The sequence below is a fragment of the Pseudophryne corroboree genome, chromosome 1 (genome assembly GCF_028390025.1).
Source record: "Pseudophryne corroboree isolate aPseCor3 chromosome 1, aPseCor3.hap2, whole genome shotgun sequence".
Classification (NCBI taxonomy): domain Eukaryota; kingdom Metazoa; phylum Chordata; class Amphibia; order Anura; family Myobatrachidae; genus Pseudophryne; species Pseudophryne corroboree.
In genome coordinates, this window is record NC_086444.1 from 1135381114 (window position 1) to 1135394144 (window position 13031).

The window sequence follows — 13031 nt, forward strand, 5'->3', positions numbered from 1 at the left end:
CCAGAGGGATTTTGCGGTTTTACTCTACCTTGCTGAGGTCTTGCTAATAGGATTGTTCCTGCAAGCAAGCACTTAGTGTGATCACAGTGAAAACCAATCACAGAACTGATGTGGCTGGGAACCAATGTAATTGTTTTCCATTTGTTGTTCCATGTCCTCAAGGTGTGTATACACTAGTCGACGTGCTCTGAGCAACGTCGCCTAGTGTTTCCCGCGCCTGGGATGGTCCTCGGCCGGACATACACACTGAGCGATATGACGTTCGTATTGCTCAGTGACGTCACACAGTGGCCGGGCCGTGCAGGCAACTCTTGGACGCCGGTCCAAATTTAGTTGCCAACAGCGAGTGTCGTTAAAGGCCCGCGGATCCACGCACCGGTGGTCAGCTGCGGCATACACACTTGCTGAGAAAATGAGCGACGCCACTCAGGAAGGGTGAAAATGAGCGACGTCGTTCATTTTCTCGGCAAGTGTATATGCACCTTTAGGCTGTCCAAGAAAGCTAGTCCTTCCTGCTATCTACAGTACCTACGTCAGCAGGATTAAAGGAAAAGCTATGGCCATTCGTCGTTGCACATGTCCAGCTAATATTTGTGCGACGACACCCTATAATAAATATTTGAAAGTTTTTTAAATTGCAAATAATTTTTTCCCATGTACAGATAAGATACAGTTTTACATGGTATGGCTATGTACGATAGATAGTTTGATACCTCGCTAACCTGGAATAAATTGCTACTAAAGGAGAGTTTATCTGCCTGCATATTATGACATCTTATGTCTTGACATAACATTATTATGACATTATTATAACATTGTTATGACAACTTGAGGGTAACTAGAGCTACACTATACAATTATCTGGCAGATCATCCGTGATGTATCCAATTTGTATGAACGACAAGTTATTTGGATTTTCCAGTGCTTGGGAGCATTTGCCCTCATCCATTACCAGATTTTAATTCCAACCACCCAGATCTGGCAGATGATCTGCCAGATAACTGTATAGTGTATGACCAGCTTAGGTGGTAATTAGCTATTTTTAACTGTTTTGTTTTTGTTTTTCCTTGGTAGACTCCGGTTTGTCTGCGGCAGACCGGGAGGCCAGCTTGGAGCTAATAAAACTGGATATATCCAGGACGTTCCCAAATCTGTGTATTTTCCAAAAGGTATGTCATCATGTGACATCCAATGCATAGTTTTGTTGTTGTGTGTTGTTTTTTTTTTTTCTTTTTTCTTGCATGAATAAAGACCTAATATTGTATAAGCAGAATGCAGTCTCAGCATTCTGTTCTCATTCCATTTTCAACTTGGCTTTAAACCACCTAGCAGAGGTTGAGCATAGCCAGTACTGGGCAGACAGCTTTGTACAAATGCCCGTCTCGTATTTGCGATTTCTCTAAAGTAAAAGCTAGGGAACGACACATACAATCATTAGTGCTAATGACTCGCGCAAATAAAAAATAAGAGCATCAATCTGTAGAAATCCACTTAAAATGCATCAGAGCAAGAAAATACATGTGGTGTTATACCCCAAAAAAACAGAAATGTCACATGCAACGCCAACCGGAAATAGAAGGGTAAAGAAAAGGTAGCAAGCGGTACTAGATTACAAACGGGCCAGTTGGGGCTATTGCTCAGGGGCCTGCACATTCTGGGCCCCCACATATAGTAACATCACTGGGGTATGTGTGTGTGCTGGTGTTTCGGTGTGGCATACTGTAACCTGGGGGCACTACAGTGTGGTACTGGGCGTATTTACACATTATACTTTTTACTAACCTTGTCAGCACATCTTATGGACTATTTTATTGGTAGGGGCCCGCACGAACCTTACTCCAGCCCTGTTAGCAAGGAAAATAAAGGCGAGGATGGCAGCCTCTAAACTGGAAGGTCTGGGGGGCAGCCAGTCCTGAATATAACTGACTGGTTATGCAAGTTACAAGTAATGCATCCTATGCGGTACACTTTATTACTTCTACGGTCAGTCACAGTGGAAACATAACCACTTCAATCTAGCAAGACGACAACATACAAGGGAATGGACGAAATACTGAAATAAGACCACTTCACGAGTGACCATAAAACAGTCTCAGTGCAGAATATCATGCACCATTACCAGCATGCTGGGGACACGGATAGTGAGGGGAGAAATAAGAGAGGAGGTTGAGGGAGACTACAGCCTGGAAAGAGAACTGAGAGGATCTTATTGATAACAGCCGTGAGAGTAGGGGTTCCAGTTACCAGTTCTATTTACCTACTATGTAGTGTTTTAGAATAAGTCCGTAATAGTTAATGGTTTAGGTGTATATGGGAGAGGGTGGGGGAGAAAAGAGTAAGATGGATAAGTGGGGAGTAACACACCGGTCATTCAGCTTAAAAGCGTGTGGACGGCTCGCCAAAAACAATGTTGATACATACATATATACAAGCACAGTTGCAGCTGCCTATCATGGCAATCTTTGTACTGTACGGGGGCAGTCTCAGGAGACGCACTTTACTGTTCATCTGAAAAAATCCAGTTGCTGTTTATTAAAAGCATCCAATGTGACCTGGGCATTAGAGGCTGCTACGTGCCCTCTTTAAGTCATGATGTAACTAAATATTCTTTTTGGTATGACTGGAGCGATGATCGTACCTATTCATCGTTTGTCTCATTTCAGGGTGGCCCTTATCACGATATGCTGCACAGTATTCTAGGGGCCTACACTTGTTACAGACCTGACGTTGGCTATGTGAGTATAATTGGAAATGTACATTTCCTCCTCTGGCCTAATAACAGCACTTTATCTTGTGCTGCAGATGCGGATCATGACATGCACAATAAATATTTGTCCTGCTTTGCCATCTGTGCTGCAGAACCTGCCGTTCCTTGTTGCTGATAGCATCTCATTCTCCTCCCTATCCCAGGTACAGGGCATGTCCTTTATCGCTGCTGTGCTGATCCTGAACCTAGATACGGCTGATGCCTTTATCGCTTTCTCAAACCTCCTAAATAAACCCTGTCAGATGGCATTTTTCCGAGTGGACCATGGCCTTGTAAGTCTTAGCACATCCTTGTCAAGTTCTTGTTATTTTAGAATATAATGCTGTAGATTGAGATTCGCTGTAAGGACAAAAAAATAAGGTTTACTCTACAGTCTGTGTTAAGTGGAAAAAAAATAAGCAATGTTCATTGCACCATTCTACATAGGGGTTGGGTATGTGTGACCGGCGGTCAGAAGCCTGCTGGTCACCATACAGACGGCGGGATCCCGGCGGTGGTATGCCAGCGGTGGTGATGGTGGGGGGGATTAGGGGCAAGCGCAGCAAGCCCCTCGGACACCCACGAGTAAGAATAGTCCCTGCTAGCCAGCATGCCGACTGTCTGGATTGTAATAACCCTTTCAGATCTCCAATGCTGGATCCCACCCGGTAATTGGAAACTGGTCCTTCCCGGGTGGGATCCAGCATTGGAGCCTCTGCGCTGGTTTTCCGACCCGGCAATATGCAGGAGCGGTTGCAGTGGGGGCGAGGGTGAAGGTGGCGCTGGGAGATGAGCTCATCTCCGCGCCGCCTCTCCCCATGTAGTAAACGGGTCCCAGGTCGCATTGACTCAGGAATCCGTTTATGCTGCCCCTGACCTGGTATTCAATGCGGGAATAACCCTTCACATCGCACACTGATTGAATATGCCGGGTCGATACCGGGTTATTTCTCTAACGTCCTAGTGGATGCTGGGGACTCCGTCAGGACCATGGGGGGATTAGCGGCTCCACAGGAGACAGGGCACAAAAGTAAGCTTTTAGGATCATATGGTGTGTACTGGCTCCTCCCCCTATGACCCTCCTCCAAGCCTCAGTTAGGTTTTTGTGCCCGTCCGAGCAGGGTGCAAGCTAGGTGGCTCTCTTAAAGAGTTGCTTAGAAAAAGTTTTTAGGTTCTTTATTTTCAGTGAGTCCTGCTGGCAACAGGCTCACTGCATCGAGGGACTTAGGGGAGAGAAGTGAACTCACCTGCGTGCAGGATGGATTGGCTTCTTAGGCTACTGGACACCATTAGCTCCAGAGGGAGTCGGAACACAGGTCTCGCCCTGGGGTTCGTCCCGGAGCCGCGCCGCCGACCCCCCTTGCAGATGCTGAAGATTGAAGAGGTCCGGAACCAGGCGGCAGAAGACTTTCAGTCTTCATCAGGTAGCGCACAGCACTGCAGCTGTGCGCCATTGTTGTCAGCACACTTCACACAGCAGTCACGGAGGGTGCAGGGCGCGGGGGGGGCGCCCTGGGCAGCAATGTATAATACCTGTATGGCGAAAAATACATCACATATAGCCCTTGAGGCTATATGGATGTATTTAACCCCTGCCAGATATCACAAACTCCGGAGAAGAAGCCCGCCGAAAAGGGGGCAAAGGGGGCGGGGCCTATTCTCCTCAGCACACAGCGCCATTTTCCCTCACAGAAATGCTGGTGGGAAGGCTCCCATGCTCTCCCCTGCACTGCACTACAGAAACAGGGTTAAAACAGAGAGGGGGGGCACTGATTTGGCGATATGAATATATATTAAATGCTATAAGGGAGGAACACTTATATAAAGGTTGTCCCTGTATAATTATAGCGTTTTGGTGTGTGCTGGCAAACTCTCCCTCTGTCTCCCCAAAGGGCTAGTGGGTCCTGTCCTCTATCAGAGCATTCCTTATGTGTGTGCTGTATGTCGGTACGTGTGTGTCGACATGTATGAGGAAAATGTTGGTGAGGAGGCGGAGCAAATTGCCTGTAATGGTGATGTCACTCTCTAGGGAGTCGACACCGGAATGGATGGCTTATTTATGGAATTACGTGATAATGTCAACACGCTGCAAGCCGGTTGACGACATGAGACGGCCGGCGAACAAATTAGTACCTGTCCAGGCGTCTAAAACACCGTCAGGGGCTGTAAAACGCCCATTTACCTCAGTCGGTCGACACAGACCCAGACCCAGACACGGACACTGATTTCAGTGTCGACGGTGAAGAAACAAACGTATTTTCCTTTAGGGCCACACGTTAAGGGCAATGAAGGAGGTGTTACATATTTCTGATACTACAAGTACCACAAAAAAGGGTATGATGTGGGATGTGAAAAAACTACCTGTAGTTTTTCCTGAATCAGATAAATTAAATGAAGTGTGTGATGATGCGTGGGTTTCCCCCGATAGAAAATTATTGGCGGTATACCCTTTCCCGCCAGAAGTTAGGGCGCGTTGGGAAACACCCCTTAGGGTGGATAAGGCGCTCACATGCTTATCAGAACAAGTGGCGGTACCATCTACAGATAGGGCCGTACTTAAGGAGCCAGCTGATAGGAGGCTGGAAAATATCCTAAAAAGTATACACACACATGCTGGTGTTATACTGCGACCAGCGATCGCCTCAGCCTGGATGTGCAGAGCTGAGGTGGCTGGGTCGGATTCCCTGACTAAAAATATTGATACCCTTGACAGGGACAGTATTTTATTGACTATAGAGCATTTAAAGGATGCATTTCTATATATGCGAGATGCGCAGAGGGATATTTGCACTCTGGCATCAAGAGTAAATGCGATGTCCATATCTGCAAGAAGATGTTTATGGACACGACAGTGGTCAGGTGATGCAGATTCCAAACGGCACAAAGATGTATTGCCGTATAAAGGGGAGGAGTTATTTGGGGTCGGTCCATGGGACCTGGTGGCCACGGCAACTGCTGGAAAATCCACCGTTTTTTACCCTAAGTCACATCTCTGCAGAAAAAGACACCGTCTTTTCAGCCTCAGTCCTTTCGTCCCTATAAGAGTCATATCTGCCCAGGGATAGAGGAAAGGGAAGAAGACTGCAGCAGGCAGCCCATTCCCAGGAACAGAAGCCCTCCAACGCTTCTACCAAGTTCTCAGCATGACGCTGGGACAGTACAGGACCCCTGGATCCTACAAGTAGTATCCAAGGGGTACAGATTGGAATGTCGAGACGTTTCCCCCTCGCAGGTTCCTGTAGTCTGCTGTACCAATGTCTCCCTCCGACAGGGAGGCAGTATTGAAAACAATTCACAAGCTGTATTCCCAGCAGGTGATAATCACAGTACCCCTCCTACAACAAGGAAAGGGGTATTATTCCACACTATATGGTGGTACTGAAGCCAGAAGGCTAGGTGAGACCTATTCTAAATCTGAAATATTTGAACATTTACAAAAGTTCAAATCCAGATGGAGTCACTCAGTGCAGTGATAGCGAAGGGAAGAAGGGGACTATATGGTGTCCCGGGACATCAGGGATGCTTACCTCCATGTCCCAAAATTTGCCTTTTCTCACCGAGGGTACCTCAGGTTTGTGGTACAGAACTGTCACTATCAGTTTCAGACGATGCCGTTGGATTGTCTAAGGCACCCCGGGTACTTACCAAGGTAATGACCGAAATGAGGATTCGTCTTCAAAGAAAATGGACGACCTCCTGATAAGAACAAGGTCCAGAGAACAGTTGGAGGTCGGAGTAGCACTATCTCAAGTAGTTCTACGACAACACGGGTGGATTCTAAATATTCCCAAACCGCAGTTGTTCCGACGACACGTCTGCTGGTCCTAGGGATGATTCTGGACACAGTCCAGAAAAAGGTGTTTCTCCCAGAGGAGAAAGCCAGGGAGTTATCCGAGCTAATCGGGATCCTCCTAAAACCAGGAAAAGTGTCAGTGCATCATTGCACAAGAGTCCTGGTAAAAATGGTGGCTTATTACGAAGCGATTCCTTTCGGCAGATTTCACGCAAGAACTCTTCAGTGGGATCTGCTGGACAAATGGTCCGGATCGCATCTTCAGATGCATCAGCGGATAACCCTATATCCAAGGACAAGGGTGTCTCTCCTGTGGTGATTACAGAGTGCTCATTTCTAGAGGGCCGCAGATTCGGCATTCAGGATTGGATGCTGGTGACCACGGAGGCCAGCCTGAGAGGCTGGAGAGCAGTCACACAGGGAAAAAATTTCCAGGGAGTGTGATCAAGTCTGGAGAATTCTCTCCACATAAATATACTGGAGCTAAGAGCAAATTTATAATGCTCTAAACTTAGCAAGACCTCTGCTTCAAGGTCAGCCGGTATTGATCCAGTGGGATAACATCACGGCAGTCGCCCACGTAAACAGAAAGGGCGGCACAAGAAGCAGGGGGCAGTGGCAAAACTGCAAGGATTTTTCGCTAGGCGGAAAATCATGTGATAGCACTGTCAGCAGTGTTCATTCCGGGAGTGGACGACTGGGAAGCAGACTTCCTCAGCAGGCACGACCTCCACCCGGGAGAGTGGGAACTTCATCGGGAAGTTTTCCGCATGATTGTGAACCGTTGGGAAAGACCAAAGGTGGACATGATGGCGTCCCGCCCGAACAAAAAACGGGACAGGTATTGCCAGGTCACGAGACCTTCAGGCGATAGCTGTGGATGTCCTGGTAACACCGTGGGTGTTACAGTCGGTGTATGTGTTCCCTCCTCTGCTTCTCATAACCAAGGTATTGAGAATTATAAGACGTAGAGGAGTAAGAACTATACTCGTGGCTCCGGATTGGCCAAGAGGGACTTGGTACCCGGAACTTCAAGAGATGCTCACAGAGGACTAATGGCCTCGGGAGCTAAGAAGGGACTTGCTTCAGCAAGTACCATGTCTGTTCCAAGACTTACCGCGGCTGCGTTTGACGGCATGGCGGTTGAACGCCGGATCCTAAGGGAAAAGGCATTCCGGAAGAGGTCATACCTACCCTGGTCAAAGCCAGGAAGGAGGTGACCGCACAACGTTATCACCACATGTGGTGAAAATATGTTGCGTGAGTGAGGCCAGGAAGGCCCCACGAAGAAATTTCAACTAGGTCGATTTCTGCACTTCCTGCAAACAGGAGTGTCTATGAGCCTCAAATTGGGGTCCATTAAGGTTCAAGTTTCGGCCCTGTAGATTTTCTTCCAGAAAAAATTGGCTTCAGTTCCTGAAGTCCAGACATTTGTCAAGGGAGTATTGCATATACAGCCCTTTTTGTGCCTCCAGTGGCACCGTGGGATCTCAACGTAGTGTTGGGATTCCTCAAATCATATTGGTTTGAACCGCTCAAATCTGTGGATTTGAAATATCTCACATGGAAAGTTACCATGCTGTTGGCCCTGGCCTCGGCCAGGCGAGTGTCAGAATTGGCGGCTTTGTCTTACAGAAGCCCATATTTGATTTTCCATTCGGACAGGGCAGAACTGCGGACTCGTCCCCAGTTTCTTCCTAAGGTGGTGTCAGCGTTTCACCTGAAACAACCTATTGTGGTGCCTGCGGCTACTAGGGACTTGGAGGACTCCAAGTTGCTAGACGTTGTCAGGGCCCTGAAAATATATATATATATATATATATATATATATATATATATATATATATATATATATATATATATATATATATATATATATATATATATATATATATATATATTTATATTTAATTTCCAGGACGGCTGGAGTCAGAAAGTCTGACTTGCTGTTTATATTGTATGCACCCAAAAAGCTGGGTGCTCCTGCTTCTAAGCAGACTATTGCTCGTTGGATTTGTAGTACAATTCAGCTTGCACATTCTGTGGCAGGCCTGCCACAGCCAAAATCTGTAAATGCCCATTCCACAAGGAAGGTGGGCTCATCTTGGGCGGCTGCCCGAGGGGTCTCGGCTTTACAACTTTGCCGAGCAGCTACGTGGTCAGGGGGGAACACGTTTGTAAAATTCTACAAATTTGATACCCTGGCTGAGGAGGACCTGGAGTTCTCTCATTCGGTGCTGCAGAGTCATCCGCACTCTCCCGCCCGTTTGGGAGCTTTGGTATAATCCCCACGGTCCTGACGGAGTCCCCAGCATCCACTAGGACGTTAGAGAAAATAAGAATTTACTTACCGATAATTCTATTTCTCGTAGTCCGTAGTGGATGCTGGGCGCCCATCCCAAGTGCGGATTGTCTGCAATACTTGTACATAGTTATTGTTACAAAAATCGGGTTATTATTGTTGTGAGCCATCTTTTTAGAGGCTACTTCGTTGTTATCATACTGTTAACTGGGTTCAAATCACAAGTTGTACGGTGTGATTGGTGTGGCTGGTATGAGTCTTACCCGGGATTCAAGATCCTTCCTTATTGTGTACGCTCGTCCGGGCACAGTACCTAACTGAGGCTTGGAGGAGGGTTATAGGGGGAGGAGCCAGTACACACCATGTGATCCTAAAAGCTTACTTTTGTGCCCTGTCTCCTGTGGAGCCGCTAATCCCCCCATGGTCCTGACGGAGTCCCCAGCATCCACTACGGACTACGAGAAATAGAATTATCGGTAAGTAAATTCTTATTTTTTGCAATGTGAAAGGAGTATAAGTGTGCGGAATGTAGGGATAGGTATTGTGACCGGCGGTCTCCAGACTACATCCTGTACATAGGGCCTAATTCAGACCTGATCGCTCGCTAGGCCATTTTTGCAGTCCTGCGATCGCATCGTCTCCGCCCATAGGGGAGTGTATTTTAGCTTTACAAGTGTGTGAACGCATGTGTAGCAGAGCTGTACGAACAGGTCTTGTGCCGTTTCTGAGCAGCCGCTGCGATCACTTCAGCCTGCCTAGGACCGGAATTGACGTCAGACACCCGCCCTGTGAACGCTTAGGCTCGCCTGCATTTTCCCAACCACTCCCAGAAAACGGTCAGTTGCCACCCACAAACGCCCTCTTCCTGACAGTCACCTTGCAATCGGCTGTGCAAATGGACTCTTCGTAAAACCCATCACTCAGCAACAATCCGCTTTGTACCTGTGCAACGCACCTGCGCATTGCGATGCATGCGCAGTTTAGCCCGGTGACTAGGCGATCGCAGGACTGCAAAAAAAAACCTAGCATGCGATCAGGTCTGAATTACCCCCATAGTAATCAGTGTACCATGGTTCTATGATTCTCTCAGATACTTCGTATGTGGGTGGTACCTTACCTTTGGTGGTGGTGTAATACAGATGCCTCACTATGAATACTGTCATAGCATCAAACCAGAATAATGTTTTAATACAAGCAATTACAGCTAATGTGTGTCACAATTCAGTGTTAGTCAATATAGTATACGTTGCATTTTGTTCTCATTACTATTGTTGCTATTGTATGTTTTTGTATATCGCCACCATATTGTGTGGTGAATAATGTTGAAAAACAATGCCATATTTTATGCAAATATCTGTGTAAGAAAATTCTAGCACTTTGGTAGTACTATTCCTGATGGCGGATCTCTAGGATAACAGGTTGTTAGACAGGTAGTCATGTCGGTTAACAGTTAGATTAACATTCTATAGGCTTTAGACTGCACGTAGCCTAAACTCATTAGCGAAATGCACTTTATCCAGTGATTGTATTCCCTTCTCTACGCTAATAATTAATAGTGTGTGACAGCACTTTGTCTATATCAGTGGTTCTTAAACTCTGGGGCAGATGTATTCAAAGGGGGGTACACACGTAGAGTTGTGTGCTGAGCGATCTATCACAGACCGCTCAGCACACATCTCTCCCCCCTACTCAGCGCGATGTTTGCTGAGCGCAGGTGGGGGGACAGGGCGCTCACGTGACCTGACTAGATTTGGCATGCATGCCAAATCTAGAGCCGGCAATAGCGACACACGGGAGGGAGCGTGCGTATCGGAGCTGGCAACCCTATACACGGAGCGATGTCAGCTCCGTGTCTAGTCAGATTGCTTAGAAATTCAGTAAAAATCGCTCCATGTGTATCCCCCTTAAGTTTGGAGAAGCGATAAAGAAGTGATAAGTGCAAGGTGATAACGCACCAGCCAGTCATTACAGATATGAAAAATAACTGGCTGTTGCGTTATCACCTTATCACTTATCACTGCTCTATCACTTCTTCATCCCTTCTCCAGGCTTAATTCATCTGCCCCTTTGTCCTCAGGACCCCAAACAACTTACGTTTCCCAGGTCAGCCAGCAGGTGCATAGGTGTATTCATTACTGACACATTAAAAGATCCAGAGGTGGAGACCAGGAAAACGTGAACTGACCGTTTGCAAACCTATGCTCTACCTCCGTGGTTCCCATACTCTGTCCTCAAGGACCCCCAACAGTTCCTGTTTTCCAGGTCAGCCAGCAGGTGCACAGGTGTATTCATTACTCAGACACTTTAAAACATGGGTCTTCAACCTGTGGCCCTCCAGTTGTTGTGGAACTACACATCCCAGCATGCCCTGCTACAGTTTTGCAATTAAGGCATCTTTAAGGGCATGGTGGGATGGCTAGTTCCGCAGCAGCTGGAGGGCCGCAGGTTGAAGACCCATGCTTTAAAAGATTCACAGAATTATTTATCTCGTGTTTCTGTGTGAAGACCTGGAAAATGTTAATTGTTGGGGGTCCTTTGTAGAGTTTGGTAACCGCTGCACTACCTCCTTCCATCTTCAACACCCTCTCATTTACTTTCACCTTGCCAGTCTCTTTAATATTGTTATATTAAAAAACAAAAAACTACTGCTGTAATACTATGTAACATCACTTATTGTGTAGGCTTTAAAGTGTCCACATCCTGGTGTCTGCATTCTGGTGTCCCCATAATGCTTGTCAACATTGAGATGATCGACAAGTAAGCTACTGGCCATAAGTGTATATAGCCCATTCCGTGTCTGGTTTTATTTATTGTAAAAAAAGACCATACAATGTGCGTTTATGGCAGAGGTTTTTTGAATCCCTGCACCCTAGAGCATCACAAATTTTTTAACGGCACCCCTGGGCCAAAAGTTTCCTGTTGAGAAATGTAGAAAAAATATTACATTAAGTAAACTCTGTTTATATATCACCCTTAGGTCATTTATGTGGTGAGGGCTAGGATTTGCATCAGTTTGTCCACATATTTTATGACTGGCAGCCACAAGCACTGTTTTTGTCCATTACATTGACCACTAAATAATTTGAATTGGTCCTGGATTACCAACCAAGGGCACCCCTGCAAGAGCCTCCCCGCACCCTAGGGTGCCACGGCACACAGTTTAAGAACCACTGATCTAGGGGGAAATATATTTAAATGTGTTTATGCCGCCATGTATTATGCTTGTCTGCTCCGTGTTTGTCCCTATGTATCCCAGAAACTCTCCTTTTAGAGTAGGTCACATGATTGAAGCCTCTTTACCAGTTGGAATGTTGCCATACCTTTAGCAAACACAGCTGATTTGGCTATCCTTTGGAAATTGTGTCTATGAAATAATTGATTTTTTATTGTCTTTGTAAATAATACTGTTCCCTTGCTGGTTTGCCAAAGTAAACAATATGTTGTCCATTTGTCTCGTGTTTCCAATGTATTTTTATCTATTGTTTTTGTAGATGTTAACTTATTATGCATCATTTGAAGTGTTTTTCGAAGAAAATTTACCGAGGTTATTTGCTCACTTCAAGAAAAATAATCTGACGCCAGATATATACCTAATAGACTGGTAAGGATGCACTGGCAATGTCAAAAGTGTTTTTCATGTTTTTAAAATATGTATGTGTATTTTTAAAGAGCTGTTAATAAGATTGCATATCAACGATACCAATTTCTAAAAACGTGTCTAAAATAGTTATATTGAACGACTTTTCAGACACTCTATCTGCTATCGCCTTGAAAAGGTTGCATGTATCTGAAGCTGGTTAATAGTGTTTCACAGATTAATTGGGGGTGATAGGCTTGCAGTGTTATAGGTAACATGAACTGTACAGATTGATGGGCTTGATGGGCTCATAATCTGAAAGGTTACAAAACATGAAATAAACCCAGTATGCGTTTGTTTAGAAGTTTTGAGCTTTTTGACCTCTGTCTTTAGTCTTTTGGTCATTCATTTTTTATTTTGTGTTGCAGTTTTATGACAAGGAGATATAAAATACTTTGTTACATTTTAACTTTTACACAAGTGCTTAATAGACAACTAACTGTGATATACTTGTGATACTTGTCTGTGTCGTTTCTGAATTTATAGTAATGGCTCAGGGTTTTCTAGATAAGGGATTTTACTGTAAATTCGATCACTATAGATAAAGTTTAAT

At 45.6% G+C, this 13031-nt stretch overlaps 1 protein-coding gene across 5 annotated transcripts in view; it reads left to right on the top strand.

The window, feature by feature from the left end:
* TBC1D14 (TBC1 domain family member 14) overlaps positions 1-13031 on the top strand; it is a 167263-nt gene that overhangs the window by 135678 nt on the left and 18554 nt on the right. For all 5 annotated transcript variants that reach the window (XM_063923731.1, XM_063923722.1, XM_063923740.1 and 2 more), the window contains 4 exons: positions 1075-1169; positions 2664-2735; positions 2911-3039; positions 12333-12442. In XM_063923731.1, the coding sequence (XP_063779801.1) occupies positions 1075-1169; positions 2664-2735; positions 2911-3039; positions 12333-12442 (406 nt within the window). The remainder of the gene's footprint in view (positions 1-1074; positions 1170-2663; positions 2736-2910; positions 3040-12332; positions 12443-13031) is intronic.